This window comes from Hippocampus zosterae, chromosome 2 (genome assembly GCF_025434085.1).
Source record: "Hippocampus zosterae strain Florida chromosome 2, ASM2543408v3, whole genome shotgun sequence".
In the NCBI taxonomy this organism is placed as follows: Eukaryota; Metazoa; Chordata; class Actinopteri; order Syngnathiformes; family Syngnathidae; genus Hippocampus; species Hippocampus zosterae.
The window spans coordinates 19,229,722-19,247,462 of NC_067452.1; the positions used below are offsets into that span (position 1 = coordinate 19,229,722).

General features: G+C 44.4%; 2 protein-coding genes across 4 annotated transcripts; both read left to right on the plus strand.

Annotated features, from left to right (window-relative positions):
- The first annotated feature begins 205 nt into the window (after nucleotides 1-205).
- On the plus strand, nucleotides 206-2,637 carry LOC127595735 (tubulin alpha-1A chain-like). The gene is made up of 4 exons (XM_052057476.1): nucleotides 206-294; nucleotides 429-651; nucleotides 750-898; nucleotides 971-2,637. Exons 1-4 carry the CDS (start codon nucleotides 235-237, stop codon nucleotides 1,949-1,951), a joined length of 1,413 nt encoding a protein of 470 aa, XP_051913436.1. The 5' UTR covers nucleotides 206-234; the 3' UTR covers nucleotides 1,952-2,637.
- A 777-nt stretch (nucleotides 2,638-3,414) lies between these two features.
- rpgrb (retinitis pigmentosa GTPase regulator b) lies at nucleotides 3,415-15,262 on the plus strand. Of its 3 annotated transcripts, none has more exons than XM_052057435.1 (15): nucleotides 3,415-3,586; nucleotides 4,245-4,370; nucleotides 4,496-4,588; nucleotides 4,673-4,735; nucleotides 4,802-4,960; nucleotides 5,718-5,867; nucleotides 6,186-6,344; nucleotides 6,425-6,580; nucleotides 7,920-8,044; nucleotides 8,118-8,294; nucleotides 9,401-9,572; nucleotides 9,794-9,888; nucleotides 9,963-10,022; nucleotides 10,310-11,891; nucleotides 13,261-13,431. In XM_052057435.1, exons 1-15 carry the CDS (start codon nucleotides 3,556-3,558, stop codon nucleotides 13,287-13,289), a joined length of 3,177 nt encoding a protein of 1,058 aa, XP_051913395.1. In that variant the 5' UTR covers nucleotides 3,415-3,555; the 3' UTR covers nucleotides 13,290-13,431. The 3 variants fall into 3 exon arrangements, with proteins under 3 accessions (XP_051913395.1, XP_051913394.1, XP_051913396.1); XM_052057436.1 differs by lacking the exon at nucleotides 10,310-11,891 and adding an exon at nucleotides 14,399-15,262 and having other exon boundaries at nucleotides 3,425-3,586; nucleotides 13,261-13,575; XM_052057434.1 differs by lacking the exon at nucleotides 13,261-13,431 and having other exon boundaries at nucleotides 3,417-3,586; nucleotides 10,310-12,014.
- The last annotated feature ends 2,479 nt before the right edge of the window (nucleotides 15,263-17,741 follow it).

Consider the following 17,741-nt stretch of genomic DNA (forward strand, 5'->3'; position numbering starts at 1 on the left):
CAGGTGTATGTAAGATGTGAAACACAAGGAGATGCAGAAGTTGCGTGTCGCATTTCACAGCACAGTCACTCATTGTTGGTTACTAACAACAACCATTGTCAGAGGTCAGGCTTGTGTGAGCCTTTCGGTGCACCTCCTCCAATAGTGTTTGCTTCCGTAGCTCCTTCGGTTGCCACAACATGCCAGGTTGTTGCCAGGCAACGGTGCTCTTATAAAACGGCGTCCCGCTTTTGGATGCAACAACATCCCCAAGCGCTCGTCTCAGGTGAACAAGAGACCACTTCAGCAGTCATGGTGAGAAGTGAACACAAACATTCCGATCGATTCACGCGCAAATGAAACTTAAGTTGCGTTACTTGGAAAAGATTTATGCCAGTGTACGGTTTAGTTCTTGTTCTTCTTGACATCTGAACAACATCTCCCTGCAGCGTGAATGTATCTCCGTCCACGTTGGCCAGGCTGGGGCCCAGATTGGCAATGCATGCTGGGAGCTGTATTGTCTGGAGCATGGCATCCAGCCGGACGGGCAGATGCCCAGCGACAAGACCATCGGAGGAGGAGATGACTCCTTCAACACCTTCTTCAGTGAGACCGGAGCTGGCAAACATGTTCCCAGAGCAGTCTTTGTGGACTTGGAGCCCACAGTCATCGGTGAGACGGGACAAGACGTAGTTTTATGAGAGAACAAACCCTCCAGTCAATTACAGTATGCAAAATGTGCATCTATCAATCTTTGCCTACTGCTGTAGATGAAGTACGCACAGGAACCTACCGGCAGCTCTTCCATCCTGAGCAGCTGATCACTGGAAAGGAAGATGCAGCCAACAACTACGCCCGAGGTCACTACACTATTGGCAAGGAGATCATTGACCTGGTTCTGGACAGGGTTCGAAAACTGGTGAGCTTTACTGGATAACCTAATCAGAGGTACTGTACGTTTTTCGACGTATGACTGTCTTCACTTTGGCAGGCGGACCAATGCACTGGACTCCAAGGTTTTCTTATCTTCCACTCATTTGGAGGAGGAACTGGCTCTGGCTTCACTTCTCTGCTAATGGAACGTCTCTCAGTGGATTATGGCAAGAAGTCCAAACTGGAGTTTGCCATCTATCCGGCACCTCAGGTGTCAACGGCTGTTGTGGAGCCATACAACTCCATTCTGACCACACACACCACCCTGGAGCACTCCGATTGTGCTTTCATGGTGGACAACGAGGCCATCTACGATATTTGCCGTAGGAACCTGGACATTGAGCGTCCCACCTACACCAATCTCAACAGGCTGATTGGTCAGATTGTCTCCTCCATCACCGCCTCGCTGCGCTTTGACGGCGCTCTGAATGTGGACTTGACAGAGTTTCAGACCAACCTGGTGCCTTACCCGCGCATCCACTTCCCGCTGGCGACCTATGCGCCCGTCATCTCGGCAGAGAAGGCATACCATGAGCAGCTCTCCGTCGCAGAGATCACCAACGCCTGTTTCGAGCCAGCCAATCAGATGGTGAAATGCGACCCTCGCCATGGTAAGTACATGGCATGCTGTCTGCTTTATCGTGGGGATGTGGTGCCTAAAGATGTCAACTCCGCCATCGCCACCATCAAAACCAAGCGCACCATCCAGTTTGTGGACTGGTGTCCCACCGGCTTCAAGGTGGGTATCAACTACCAGCCTCCAACTGTAGTTCCTGGGGGAGACCTGGCCAAGGTCCAGAGAGCCGTGTGCATGTTGAGCAACACCACTGCTATCGCCGAGGCATGGGCCCGACTGGACCACAAGTTTGACCTGATGTACGCCAAGAGGGCCTTTGTGCACTGGTACGTTGGCGAGGGGATGGAGGAGGGAGAGTTCTCCGAAGCCAGAGAGGACATGGCTGCTTTGGAGAAGGACTACGAGGAGGTGGGCACAGACACCATCGGGGATGAAGAGGGGGAAGAGGGGGAAGAGTACTAACTGTAAATGCAACACTATTTACAATTCACTATTTAACATTCTCAGGCTTTTGCTCTGTCGCATGTGAAGTGATTCTTTGTATTTAAATATTTTTCACTGTATGGCATAGTAATTGCTCATCCATCCATCCATTTTCCGAACCGCTTGATCCTCACTTGGATCGCGGGGGGTGCAGGAGTCTATCCCAGCCGTCTTCGGGCAGTAGGCGGGGACACCCTGAACCGGTTGCCAGCCAATCGCAGGGCACACAGAAACGAACAACCATTCGCGCCCACACTCACACCTAGGGACAATTTAGAGCGTCCATTCAGCCTGCCATGCATGTTTTTGGAATGTGAGAGGAAACCGGTGCACCCGGAGAAAACCCACGCAGGCCCGGGGGGAACATGCAAACACCACACAGGGAGGCTGGAGCTGGAATCGAACCCGGTACCTCTGCACTGTGAAGTAACTGTTCAACTGATGTAAAATGCAATACTGTATCATGTTTGTCCTGCTCTCCTCCGCTTATAAGATTGCATAACGAGAAGCTCAAAGCACATCTCAGGTGAACCAACAAGTCTGTTGCTAGGTGACCGGCAATTCAGACCTAACAAGAACTTTGTCGAATGAATTGGTTCATTGTTGTGACTGTCTTTATTCAACAACACCATTTTATATTTGCCAATAAATTCTCTCAAACTATACAGCCTTCTCAAACTCATTTTTGTCGTGGAACACATCATAGTTATGGCTTAAGTTCCCACAGAGGCCAGTAAAACCTGTTGAGATATTACTTTTATTTTAAAAGCAGGATTGGTAAAACAAAATATTTGCTATGTCTCAACATTTTTCAAAGTGAAGACAATTTTCAATTTTGGTATTTTAGCAAGAAACATTAAATTGGCACACATAAATTGCTTTTGCGAGCCACATAAAATGATGTGACATCCAGGTCTGGCCCGTGGTCCTTGAGTTTGATACGTTTGATGCTCCACTCTTGAATTTTAACTTAAATAGCGTCACGGAAAAAAAAATCTGTCTTGTGATCTTAATATCATAATGGAATATATTATTTATAGATACATCAGCAATACACGGCATAACATGAAACCTGGAGAATGAACCACTACATCAGGTGTGCCCAAGTCCAGTGCTGCAAAGCCCCTGTCCTGACAGTTTTAAATGCTTAACCTCCTCCAACACACCTGATTTAAAAGATATTCTGATCAGGGAGCTTTGGAGCTACTACACTACACCGTCATTCGGTTAAAACGATACAATTCATTGCTCTATATGAATTACTGTATAACAATGAAAATACAAATTAACGTCAGCATGTTGGTGCGGCTCTGGACAAGTGTTATATTTTCTCACATGACGATCCCTTCGTAAAATTATTAGTTATGAAATCAAATTAACCCCCTTACGTTTTGAAAACGTGTCCCAGACTCATTTGAAGTTTGCAGGAGCGACAGCGAAGTTAAATCGTGTACTGGCCTTTTAAGGGTCACGTATATGTAGTCAAGGCAATGTTGTGTATACTTCCGGGTTATCGTGGCTCAAGCAAGAGGGACGCAAACACGCCCAGGGCGCGGAGCAAAGCGGATTAGTGTCCCGCAGAGATGGCGGGGGAGGAGATGGATCACATTCCTGGTAAGTAAAAAGCTTATTTTACCTTTTTAACGCGTGTTTGATTTAAACTCCTCCAAGCTGCCGTCGTTCATTACAGCGGCCAAATGGTATTCGGTACAGGATGAAAAAGTTCTCGTTTGAAAGCAACGTTAAAGTCAAAACGTCATGTATTTAAATGACCGCTTCTCTGTCAATGACTCGCACATTTAAGGTTCATTTTCTACCCTCTGCCCGTCTCAGTACAATGGGGTGCAGAGCCTTCAGTCGCTCTGCCCCCAAACTCTGGAACTCACTTCCTCCCAACATTCGCAATATTGACTCTCTTTCCTTAGTCAAAACCCAGCTCAAAACCCACCTATTCAGACTTGCCTACCCGCCTTAAATCTTTCTTTATTTATTTATTATTTTATCTGTGTTTTACTATTGGTCTTGGCTGTACAGTGTCCTTGAGTGTTGTGAGAGGCGCTTACAAATGTGATGTATTATTATTATTATTATTATACAATACGACGCACTGTTTCCTAACTAAAATTTATTTACATTTTATCTTATTTTTAACTAACTTATATACATTGGCTTTTCTGTTCAACATTTGGTGGTGAGGAATTCGTGAAAAAAAGAAAAAAAAACCTAGGAAACGAACCAAAACAAAACATTTTCCTCTGTCATCGTCTTGCAGAATCCGGAGCAGTTTTCACATTCGGGAAGAGTAAATTTGCAGACAACGTTCCCAGTAAATTTTGGTTTAAAAATGATGTTCCTCGAAAAATAGCCTGTGGTGATGAACATACGGCCTTATTAACAGGTAGGTAACTGCTCATCTCTCCTTTGTAACAATTGTAGCTTTGGCATCTGTTAAACTACTGTATATCATGAGTTTTGTTTACTAGTGAAACATTTTTACAGCAGCCCTTGTGTTTATCTTCACAGAAAATGGGAAACTATTCATGTTTGGCAGCAACAATTGGGGACAGCTCGGTCTGGGATCCAAGATGACAGTCAAGAAGCCCACTTGTGTCAGAGGTCTGCCTTTTGTCAACCAACTGTGACCAGCATACCGATCCAATGTGCACTGAATTATGCTTCGTGTGTATTGTTTGTGTTCAGCTCTCAAGTCAGAGAAAATCCAACTCGTGGCCTGTGGAAGAAACCATACGCTCATCTGTACAGGTCAGAATCACATAATCGCATTGGAGACTTTTTACCACTCTTCTCACGTCTTCCTTTCCTCTCTAGCTCAGGGGCATGTGTACGCCACAGGCGGCAACAGTGAGGGTCAACTGGGTCTCGGCGACTGCGATGAGCGAACGTCCTTTCAGAGACTGAAGTTCTTTGATTCCTACGGGCCAATCAAAATGCTTGCTGCTGGTTCAAACACATCAGCTGCCCTCACTGGTGAGACACTTGAGGACTCGCATATCACCTGTCGATGGCAGTTGTAGCTGCAATGACTCATGGGAGTCAAGTCAATTATATTTCTTGAGCGTCATTTTACGACAGAGATGATCATTGTACACACTAAACAGATCAAGAAGCACACTCTTATGTGAAAGAAAACCAACTGAACGCAAAATGAGCAAGCATTTCAAATCAAGTCAGTTTTATTGTCAAATATGCTCTGTGTGCAACATACAGCACAGATGAAATTACTTTCCTCTTTCAACCACAGTGCAAACATGTAGTGCACTGAAACACACACAGCTCAAAATAATGGCAGCAACCTGAACTGCATAAAAATACATAAAGACATAAATAAATAAATATGTACAAATAAACATTAAATAGCAACAACAGACGACCAATGTTAGGTAGTGAATTGTTTCAGTGTAATAATTGGATGTCAGATGGTGGTGGTGGGGGGGGGGGGGGGGGGCAGAAGATGGAGGGAGTTGAGTCTTCTGACCGCCTGGTGGAATAAAGCACAGAGAAATTACAGTCTTGGCTGCGAGGACAAGGAAAACTCCCTCTTAGGTAGAAGCCCTGGATCTCTGAGGTGATAGCAGAACAAGGGGCACAACAGCAATAGAAATAGTCCTATGATGATACTGGGCCACCTCCAACATCACCATCCCTTGGCTCACCACCATAAATGGGAAATAGATAATGGTGAATGGTGATTGCTTTTCTTTTTTCCCCATCTCCTCATCTAAAGAGAGCGGTGAGCTGTTCATGTGGGGGGATAACTCAGAGGGTCAAGTCGGCTTGGGGAAGGAGAGCCATTCATGTTCACCTCAGGAGGTCAGCGCGGGACAGCCCATCGCATGGGTGTCCTGTGGATACTACCACTCTGCATATGTGACAGGTGTGCTAAAATATTTGTAAACTGTATCTGGAATATATATGTAATAACAATAATATATACGTGGAAGCCGATTGGGGAAATGGATGCTTTCTGCTTGTCTGAACATTTTGGAAATGCCAGAAACAAAGAAATATTACACATATTCAGCAATGCAGTTTTGTAGCTTATGAATGATCTAATGGCTCACGTCTTTGTCAGTCTCCGACAGGAGTCATGACAGCTTAGCACGTAGTTTACTGCCCACTATTTTGAATTTTAGTAAATCAGGCTCCATGTTTTTTTTTCTGTTCTTGAGAAATGTATATTTGTGACTGTTAGCGGACGGAGCTCTGTACACATTCGGAGAGCGGGACAGCGGTAAACTGGGTCTGGGAACAGACCAGCTGGCTCGTCATCGATTCCCTCAAATTGTGAAGAGCATGCCTGAGCCGGTCACTCAGGTGGCCTGTGGTGGCGGACACACTGTGGCCGTTACAGGTAAGAACAAAAAACAAAAACAAAAGAATTGTGTTGAGTAGACTTATTGGCAACATACAATTGTGTTGTCTGTCTTCCAGAGAATGGAGTTTATGCCTTCGGGCTGGGTCAGTTTGGTCAGCTGGGCCATGGCACATTCATATTTGAATCACGGCTGCCGCGCCAGATAGAGCACTTCAAGAAAGGTCGAGTGTGCCAGGTGGCATGCGGCGAGAACCACTCAGCGGTCATCACAGGTGTCTTAACAGCTGTGCTCTTGTTCTGTCCCGTATCGTCGGTGAAATGGGAACCAAAAGCAAACATTTTAAACCACTTCGAATTATTTGAAAGTAAGGCTGCAACTAATACTCTTTTAATAATCTGTTGATTAATCAGTGAATATGATTTAAAAGAAAAAACACGTTTCCATTTCCATGACATTATTTCAAATTGGCAGTGCAAAAAATGCACAAACATACGTTACCGGTAATTATGCTTCAGTTACTGGTTTGATTCATAACACATCAGAAAAAAGGCAAACATGTACATCATTGTTTTCCATAATAAAAACAATTTTTAAAAAAAACTTGGATATAAGATAAGATAATCAGTCTGCTTTCAAAGAGGACTACACAAATTGGAGAATATTTACTGAAATGTTGGCAATTTCAAATTAAAAAGGGAAAATAAAAGATTCCTTGATTATAAAAAATAAATACATTTGATAATTGATGACTTATCAATTAATCAAGTGTTGCACCTCTATTTGAAACTAAATACAAATTTTTTTAATTGCTGTCAAATTGCTCTCGACCTCGAATTGCAAGGTTCACGTTTCACCTGTTTTTGGCGTTTGGTCAAGTAAAATCTTCAATTTGAGCCCGTCCATCAATGTCAGTCGACAGCAGAATGCGGAATTGGACAGAATGGTGGCCCTCTCAGATAGATGAAAGTGGACTGGTGAATATGTTTGATTCTTCATTCATTCATTCATTCATTCATCTTCCTAAACGCTTGATCCTCACTAGGGTCGCGGGGGGTGCTGGAGCCTATCCCAGCTGTCTCCGGGCAGTAGGCGGGGGACACCCTGAATCGGTTGCCAACCAATCGCAGGGCACACAGAGACGAACAACCATTCGCACTCACACCTAGGGACAATTTAGAGTGTTCAATCAGCCTGCCATGCATATTTTGGAATGTGGGAGGAAACCGGAGCACCCAGAGAAAACCCACGCAGGCCCGGGGAGAACATGCAAACTCCACACCGGGAGGCCGGAGCTGGAATCGAACCCGGTACCTCTGCACTGTGAAGCCCACGTGCTAACCACTGGACTACCGGGCCGCCCATGGTTGATTCTTATTCCACAATATTAATTAGAATACTGTACCGTGTTTGGACTAGCAGGGCTACATACAAAATATCCTTATTTAGTTTAGTACAATTGGTGACATCTTTATAAGCACTTTTTAAAAGTCACACAAACACAATCTTATTGTTTTTTTAATGAATTTATTTTTGTTGCCGTTTTATCCATCTTACCACCCCATTTCATTTTTTTAAGGTGCTATGTAAATGAAGGTTATTTCTGTTTTCAGAGAGGGGTCTGCTTTACACATTTGGTGACGGCAGACATGGCAAACTGGGTCTGGGAGAAGAAAACTTCACCAACCAGTTCAAGCCAACTCTGTGTCCGCGTTTCATCAAGTGCCAGGTCCAGGAAGTATGTCGTTTCCTTCACACGGAATCACACATGGGTGACCATCACAAAGCTTGAATGATGGGACCGCTCTCAGGCAGTTTGCGGCGGTTGCCACATGGTCGTGCTGGCGCGACCTAGAGATGCGAGCTGTGGCACGGTCTTGCTGGAAGACAATGACGTGACTGAGGATTACCTGGAGAAGCCGTATGTGGAGCTACTGGGCGACCTGGGCGACGCCTCCAACCCGGCCCGTGTTCGCCGCAGGGAAAGGGTGGGTAGAACACATGCACATGTACTTCTGCCAAGGCATGGCGAGAAAAAGCAAGGCAGTTTTATTTCCAGTGTATTGTGCATTTCACACACAAGGTAGCTCAATGTGCTTCACAGAGTTACAAAACAACATTTAAAGGCAAATGATTTTGACAACAGTTAAAAAAAAACAGACTCATTTAAAAGCAAAATACTTTGCTAAAATTGCTAACAAAATGTACAGAGCAAGAGCATGGTTTTGGAAAAAAATGACCACTAATACTCGAAAAGACCTTAATCATAGGTATGGGGGTGGGGTTGGGGGCATCGTTTTTCACCTGGATTTAAAAGCATTTCCACTTGGAGCTAACTTCATCTCCGTTGGCATCTTATTCCACTTGCGTGGAGCATAACAGTTGATTGCTGCTGCACCATGTCTGCTTTGAACACTGGGCTCCACTCATTGTCCTGAGTCTACTGACCTCAGAACTTGGTTTGAATTCCATGAGAATTTCTTTCGTGTATTCAGGTCTTAGCCATTCAGTGATCTATAGGCCAGAAGCATAATTGTAAAATCTATTCTACAGCTGGCTGGGAGCCAGTCTAAAGTCTCTAGAACAAGAGTAATATGTTCTAATCTCTTTGTTCTGGTCAGGACCCGAGCTGCAGCCTTCTAAATGAGCTGCAGTTGTCCGATGTTCTTCTGAGGGAACCCCATCAGAAGACCATTATAATAATCAAGTCCACTGGAGATAAAATCATGGATAAACTCCGCCTGATCTGCTTGTAGCATGCCACCCTTTTCAGTGTGGAAAGTCAAAGACTGTTTTTAAAGATTGATTTGATGTGATTGCTGAAAACCAGGTCCGAATCAATCAGCACACCAAGGTTATGGACCTGGTCTTTAGTCTTTAGTCTTTAAGGACAGCGAGTCTTTAGTTTTTATGAACAGCAGTCCGCTTTACTGTATTGCTGAAATTAATTTCTGAAATTTTGTTTTGATTCTGTTCGAGGAAATGGTGGTTCAGCCACTTTTTAGTTTGTTTTAAACAGTTGCACAGGACCATAGTTCAGTGAAGCTAAGTATGTTTTAGAACCTGTTGTGCTTTGCCAATCGCACCACCAAAGGAACATTCACCGGAGCAGTTTGGCACCATGTCCGGAACATCGCCCACGGTGACATCAAGCTACCTCCAGCCACCACCTCCCGTCTCCAGCCACACCACCGTGCCCAACCTGCCTTCATCAGAACTGGCCCACAGAAAGGTGCTCCATAGCGCTCATCGACATGGCAACAAGGGTATCTACCTCACTCCATCTTCTCTGGTTCACTGACCGGCAAACACGCAGTCATATGAAAAAAAATGTGGAAGTATTAGACATTATACATTTTCATCTCTATACTGGTCCATATGCAGCAGCATGAACTTGCTGTGACATCCTTACGAATGAATTTCGCCATTTTTTCAGAAGATTTAATTGACGAATGCTTGTTCCTCAAAATGCGTTGTACATGATTAGAACCGCCTGCGGGCCAGGGTGACGACATTGTGGAGAGCCTGAGTGACACAGACAGTGTGAAAGGCTTGGGAGAAACTACAGATTTCTTCAACATGGTGAGAGAACGAAAGCCCTACCAGCCAAAGTGGTGTTTGTGCTTACGGCTCCTGTCGTCTTTTCCGGTTAACAGACCCATATGATGAAGATGGATCCTGGTGATAAAATACTCACACTTTCTCCACTTCACAAGGTGACTCACGCGTGCTTCGATGACCCTCTTCAATCTTTATATGGGAGCTTCCAATACAACAGATATTTTCCATTCTACATTCTGCTGAGGATTTCTCTTTTATAGCAATTCGTAGTGCTGTCACTAGCAAGTGTCAGCTCCAAGAGAACAACTGACTCCTTCCCACCTTGTAGCCATTTATCCTCAGGTTTTATGACTTGAGATTGTGTGATTGTTCTGTCCTGCCTTTCCGCACTCGCTAATGCATGCCTCTTTTCTATCCTCTTTCTCTCTGGTTCCTGGTATAGAAGAAGGGTAAACATGGTAAAACCTTAACGAGTCAGAAAGAGAAACCATTAAAAGAGAGCAAACTCTCGGAGCGGCCCGGCTTCTCTTCAACGTTGCTATCCCATAAGCGTGAGGTTGTGGCTGCTCGCAAAGCGGCGCCCGCCAAGCTCTCGAGGAGCTCAAGTGCCCGCTCTCAGAAGATGACCAAGCAGAACAAGGAGAACCGTGTCGCAGCTTCCAAGCGGGGTTCAGAAGACTTCAGGAAAGCAGTGGGCAGACGGCAGCTTCAACCATCGGCATCCACGATTCAGCAAGAGAAACTTGAACGGGAACCAAAAGCCATTTCAAAACAATACAAAGGAAAAACAACCCGAGTCACAAAGCAATATTCAGACTTCAGTTTAAGCGATGCGCGTGAATTGAGCCCAGAACAGCGGCCTGAGGGGGAAGCTAAACCCAAGCAAATCTGCCCCAAAGATCCTAAAACGTCAAAAAATGAGAGAAACAGAAAAGTGGCAAAGTCCAAAAATGCTGAAGATATGCCGTCTTTGCACCTGGTCGCTGGAGCTGCTTCGTTGCTCCAGGAGCTGGCGGCCTTCACTTTGCCTTCGCCGTCTGAGAGCAGCCACCATGTCACCTTGGACAGAGCGACCCTGTCTGACGGCAATCGCTCTGCCTTGAGTGTCAGCAGCGGTCCTTCGTCCGAAAGAGGAAGACAAAGCCTTCAGGACTCAGTCAAACAGGACGAGGAGGACGTTGACCAGGACGGACAGACGGAGGTTGAAGAGGAAGAGCGGGTGAGCAAGGTGACAAGTCCAAGCGAGCAAGAGGTGACGGCAAGTCAAAACGATGAGAAAGTCACCGAACAAGACGATAGTGACACTCTTGAGCCAGAAGACAAGTCAGGAACTGATGAGGAGGAAGAAGGTGAAAGTGTTCAGGAGGGGGAGGAAGAAGAAAAAACCCAACCTTTTGGAAAACAAAGAGAGGACAAAGAGAAAAATAGCAAAGATTTGAGCGTTGAAGAAGAGACAGAAGAAGGGGAGGAAGAGTCGGATAATGAATCAGAATGTGAAGACAAGGAGGAGCATAGAAGTGAGGAGGAAGAGGAAGGGGAGGAAGAAGAATCTGCTTCTTCAAAGGAAAGTGGTAATGACATGTGTGAAGAAGAGGAAGAGGGGGAAAGCAGCGAGGAAGGAGAAAGTGGAAACGAATCAGGGGAAGGTGAGGAAGAGAAGACTGAAGAAGAAGAGGAGGAAGAGGAGGAGGAGGAAAATGAAGAAGAGGAGAATAGGAATGAAGAGGAAGAGAGTGAAGAGGAGGAGGAGAAGGGAAATGAAGAGGAGGAGAGTGGAGAGGAGGAGGAGGATGAGGAGGAGGTGAGTGAAGATGAGGAGGTGAGTGAAGATGAGGAGGAGGAGAGTGAAGATGAAGAGGAGGAGGAGGAGGAGACTGAAGATGAGGAGACTGCAGACGAGGGCAAGATTGAAGAGGAGGAGCAAGAAAGTGAGGCTGAAGAGGAAGAGGAGGAGAAGGAGAAGGAGGAAGAGGTAAAAAAGAAACGTGCTAAAGCTCAGAGACAACCGAGGTCAGGATTCAAAGGTAATGCAGCTGGCGAGTCAGAAGAGTTCTGGGATGACGTTCTACCGCAGTACCTCAACCTCAGATAACCCTTATCGAATATTCTTGTTCTATTTTGATTGGAACTCTTCACGCCTAAACCAATGCAATTGTTGTTCTTTATTTGATTTCAACCTGCATTTTCTAATAAATGGTCGCTTTTAATAAATACAAAAATAAAAAGTAATATAAAATCAGTGGTGGTCGAGCATTTTGGACCTGGGCCTTGAATGGGGACGTAGGGATCCGCCTCCACCTTTAAATACCACCACTATTGCATTGCAAAATAATATTGTGTGTGTGTGTGTATATATATATATATATATATATATATATATATATATATATATATATATATATATATATATATAAGCACAAATGGTCACTGCGTATTTGAGTATGGATCATTACTAAAGCAAGAAAAATCATTGAACAAACTCCAAACCTCTTTGGTATGTTCCAAAATGGCAATTGACAATCAATATTCATCTAACAGCATGACAAAAGCATAAAAACTCTTCATCTGCATGTTGTTATGATTCCCACTTGATCGAGGCAGCACACGTCCCGTTTCAATATGATTGGCCGCATATCGCAACGCAGGACAGAAAAATGCCGACATCAAGCTGAGAGTGGTGAATCCGAAATCTGGTTGAAAAAACAAAGAAAAACAGCCATGGCCTTATATTTTGTATGCGTCTTGAGCCAGCACGAATGGCATTGAAGGCAACGAGCAGATTGTTTCTGTTGCCAAACTGATTGGCCCACAAAATCCTAGCGAACACATGACAAGAAGCTGGGCAGCCAAGACGCGCACTGCGAAATGTATTTAATAGACTGAAATGATGGAATGCAAATGCACAGTATCTAGGGTAGGTCAGTGCTTCTGATCTTGTTTAGGCCAGCAGACAAGGCCTTGAAGACCCCAACTGCATGCCGTTGATGAAATGCTTTCCCGCGCTCATTTGGGAAGTTTCTTGAGTTTGGGGTTTTTTTTTCTCCGATGTGTAAATGCCTCATGGTAGGGTAAAAATTCAATCCGGACTCACATGCTGTTGCCGCAGGATGAACCTTAGCAGGTGGGGCTTGTTTTCTTCCTTCAACCACATCTTCCTGTTGATGATCCCAACCCCTTCCTCTAGTCGTTTCCCATCCATTCCTGCAGTAGCGTTAACTGCTGCTACTCTTATCGGTTATTGTGTTCTGATAAGGTAGAGAAAGACTTTTGGGTCTTAAATATCTCCCTACTCCTGTGTGTCTTGGCTTCACCCTTGTCTGACTGAGAGCACAATTGAAAATGCAGATGCTCCTCAACTGCTCTCCTTTGTTTGATTTACAAACCTTTTGTCAGGACTTCACCAAAGAATCCGGTCAGAGTGACAGCGAAGGTGAGGAAGATGAAGAGGATGAGTCGCATCAAGATGACGATGCAGGAGGAATGCCTGCGCAGGAATTGGGGGAATCGCTGCAGAATGTTGTCAAGCTGTCGGAAGAATTTCCCCCTGTTGGGAAGCCGCACAACGAAGCACGGGAGCTTTTCAGCACAACACCCGAAGGCAATGAGGATGACAACGGTGCCAATGAAAAAATACTTGGTGACATGCAACCTGCCAATGGGACGGCAGACGTTGTCTCAAAGAGACAATCGGGGTCTACCAAAAAAAAGGTGAACACAAGTAAAATTACTGTACAAATCCTTCTTTCGATTTGGTGTTTAAGTATCATTTGGACATATGTGTGTGAGGCTATTGGCATTTGACAGAATTTGTAGTTTTTGTAAGCTTCAGATTGCCCTTGTCCTTCACACGCCAGTTAATATTGGAGCAGAATTGTAAAACTGCTACCTGGCAAGACGTCTTTTTTTCTGTCCCCAACTGTAATTCAGCCCCAGTTTGAGATTTATGATTGGCCATCACACTGCTTCAATGTGTGTACAATCGACGCCTACCATGGCAAGCTTCTCGAAACAAGCCACGCAGCATAAGGCCTGCGATTGCCACCAATGGTAAAAACACTGCTCCGATCGAAGGTATTCGCACAAAGTCGAGGAAAGTCAACCAATCACGGCTCACCTGTTTTCTGAGTTTGGTCATAGGACATTTGCAAGCTGAGCTGTGATTGATTATTACCTGAACCCTGAGCAACTCTGATGTCATTTTCAATTGACAGTAAGTGGCAAAATGGCAGCCCCCTGCGATGGATATAAGCAAGTGGATTTTGCTGCTTAACTCATACGCCACAAAATGGGCACATCAAACATGTTATTGTCTTGAGCATCTGTTGAATCAAGCTTTTGTGTAGAAGGCCTCTCTGTTGCTTGGTTTGTCAAGAACACCATGTTTTGAGACATTTGGTAGCATAAATTGTGCTCTGGCAGCAGTATGACGATCATGAATCTTTTTAAACTGGTGCTGAGCTGCAGTCATGGATGGGAAAACTTCTTGCCAGGTGGCCCTTTTGAAGCGCTGCTGTGGTGTGGTCTGTTTCAGCTGTCACTCTTCAGGCGGCTGTCAAGCTCAAGTTCCCAGCAGGGCCAGACGCAAGCTCCATTGCCAGTTTATCTCAGCAGTGCTGAGTCACAAAGAAACCTGGGAAGAAGGCAGTCCTCTGGAGCCTGCAACCTCCTCTGAGCTCGATCTGTGTGTGTGTGTGTGTGTGTGTGTGTGTGTGTGTGTGTGTGTGTGTGTGTGTGTGCGGCTGTGCGCGCGTGCACGGGTGTGTTTCTGTCTCTCTGTGCCTGAATATTAATCATCATGCCATTTTTAAATATTGGAGCACATTTGCACTTTTAATATGAGCTGCATGTGTATTAATGAAATGTGTCAAATTTGTCCTTTTTTTTGCGATGTTAGGTGGGCGATCCACTGGTTAGCACGTTTGCCTCAGTGCAGAGTTCAATTCTGGCTATGGCCTTGCTGTGTGGAGTTTGCATGTTCTCCCCGTGCCTGTGTGGGTTTTGATAAGATAAAACCTTTATTTGTCCCACAATGGAGAAATGTGCATTTGTCTGGGTACTCCTGTTTCCTCCCACATTATAAAAAACATGCATAGCAGGCTAATGGAACACTCTAAATTGTCCCTAAGTGTGATTATGAGTACAAATAGTTGTTTGTCTATGTGTGCCCTGTGATTGGCTGGCAACCAGTTCAGGGTGTCCCCTGCTTAATGCCCGAAGAGAGCTGGGATAGACTCCAGCGCGCCTGCAACTCTCGTGAGGATAAGAGGGTTAGAGAATGGATGAATGGATGGACGGGTGGACAGACGGATGTTATTAGTTGAGAGGCAATATCAGCAAAGCATTTTGATATAAATCCGAATAAATGCCAACATGTCGGATAACCTGACTGATTTCATGACGTTTCATTTTGGTTTCAAAATTTTTATTTGGGGCGATACGGTGATTAACTGGTTGGCACATCCACTTCACAGTGCAGAGGTGTTGGATTCGATTCTGGCTCTGGCCTCCCTGTGGATTGTGCATGTTCAACCTATGCCCGTGTGAGTTTTCTCTGTGTACTCTGGTTTCCTCCCACATTCCAAAAGCATGCATTGCAGGTTAAAATAACATTCTAAATTGTCCTGAGGTGTGAGTGAGAGCGTGGATCGTTGTTCATCTTTGTGTGCCCTGCGACTGGCTGGCAACCAGTTCAGGGTGTACCACGCTGACTGCCCTGTATAGACGGCTGGTATAGGCTCCAGCACACCTGCAACCCTCGTGAGGATGACCTGATTAGAAAATGGATGGCTGGAATTTTTATTTGGAGATGGGGATATCAGTAAAGCATAATGATAGAAATCCGAATAAACACCAACGGTGTCAGATTTCATGAGATTTCCCAAGCAATTCTGCTCGCCTCCTCGCTGCCCATCTTCAAAACCCTCCTCAAAACTCACTTGTATTCTTTGGCATTCGACTCAGCATGACTTAGATTTGTTCTTTCTTTTACTGTTTGGTGCTTTCTATCGTCTTTATTACCGATTTGTTTTACTGTTTATTGTATATGTTAAATTGTTCCATGTACAGCACTTTGTATGCAGCGATGGCTGTTTGAATGTGCTCTATAAATACAGTTGAGTTGAGTTGAGATAATGGAGCAACTTCTTAGACTCCAGGAAGATTACTTAAGAGGGGACAAGCTTGTAGTTTGGATTTGAAATATATCTTTCATGACACGTCTCATTCAATTGTTGTTCATGAATGTACCTATATTGACCCGTCGCAGCTACGTCACGTGATAGATATATATATTTTTTTTACACATCGCGTCCTGTTGTTTGCACAAAGCAACATGCAGTCATTTAATGGTTATGGCAGGCATGTCCAAAGTCCGGCCCGCGGGCCAAATCCGGCCCGCGGTCGAATTTCATCCGGCCCTCGGCCCCTGTCATAATATCAGTGCCGTCTGGCCCGCAGGTTGGGCGCAATGGAACACGTGTTGCATTGACTGAGGTCTCGTAGACTGGGGAGTGATGTTTCATAGAGTACTGCTTCCCTCTAGTGGCTAAATGAGTAATAGCATTCACTAAATGAGTAATAGCATTTTGACACTAGAGGGAATCACTCACGAGTTAACAAGACATCACTCCGTGTTTATATTGACTGATATGTCATATTTCAAATGATCCTTGCAGTTGTGGATATGTGTATTGCTTGTTCATTTCCCTGTTGTTCGAGTCAAAGGTTTTGTGACTATTGAAAAGTCATGGTGATACATTTTATGTTTCAAATCAATCAATTTGCACTCAGGAGACTTCTGTTTAAGAAAAAGTCAAGTGAATAAGCAGTTGCATGTGATATACCTGTTTCAAATGAACCATAAAAAATTCTTAAGATTGTTGAAATTAAAATAAAAATGGAAATGTGAAACAGACTGGCTTACTAAAATTTGTTGAACAATATTGTTGTTCAATGTAAAGAATGTCAGCCAAGGTCGGCCCCCCGACATTTTACCACATAAAATCTGGCCCCCTTGGCAAAAAGTTTGGACACCCCTGGGTTATGAGTATAATATATGAACTGTAATCTACTAACCCTGTGTTTTGTTAAGCGCTTTGTTACAGCTGCCGCTGTTGTGAAAGCGCTATATAAATCAGCATGTATTGTATTGTATTGTAAAAAAAAAAATCGCTGCAAATCCTCGAATACATCGAGGGCTGCCAGTCATTTCGGTTGATTGCTGCTGTTCATCGCCGTGTTTTATTTTAATCAGCAGGTGTGTGACCAAAAGCCCAGTTTGGTTTACACCCTTGTCTATTAGTACAGTACATCCAACTGCACAGAAAGATATGACTATTTTAGAAGACAATCGCTTATATAAATGGATACAGGACTCCACAGGACTTTTACAGGACATCTAATTTACAGGATATCTAATTCGGCTGATCGTGATGACAGTTTCATGGATTTGTGCATCAATTGGTCATAAGATTTGATCTTATCTTCTCTTAAGTCACAACAGACAAACAATTAAGCTAATATCGGTTCAGATAACTTTTTTATGTTTATGTTTAAATTGAACGGATGTAAATGTCAAGTGCAAGGTGGGAAAAGTATGTGAACCTCAAGGATAATGACTTCTGCAAGAACTAATGATTCGAGATTCAGCCAGGCTAGAATTCAATTAATGTGATGATATTGGAGGTAGGTGCCAGCATATAAAAGCACAAACAAATTTTGGGATTGCACCTATGTATTCTTCTCAGATGTGGCGACGGACGAAGACGGCACAAATGAACGGCGAGTCAGTGTTTTTGTTGACCTGCTGAGGTATGCAAACGTTTTAAAAGTCGTACGAAGTCAGTGGATCAAAAGTTGACGCGACAGTCTTCCGA

Bases quoted from the DNA above. Each gene is read 5' to 3' on its own strand.
- LOC127595735 (XM_052057476.1), top strand. From the start codon at position 235: ATGCAACAACATCCCCAAGCGCTCGTCTCAGGTGAACAAGAGACCACT. The intron at 295-428 runs GTGAGAAGTGAA...ATCTCCCTGCAG, and splicing joins AGACCACTTCAGCAGTCATG to CGTGAATGTATCTCCGTCCA. The intron at 652-749 runs GTGAGACGGGAC...CTACTGCTGTAG, and splicing joins CTTGGAGCCCACAGTCATCG to ATGAAGTACGCACAGGAACC.
- rpgrb (XM_052057434.1), top strand. From the start codon at position 3,556: ATGGCGGGGGAGGAGATGGATCACATTCCTG. The intron at 4,736-4,801 runs GTCAGAATCACA...TTTCCTCTCTAG, and splicing joins CCATACGCTCATCTGTACAG to CTCAGGGGCATGTGTACGCC. The intron at 6,345-6,424 runs GTAAGAACAAAA...TCTGTCTTCCAG, and splicing joins ACACACTGTGGCCGTTACAG to AGAATGGAGTTTATGCCTTC.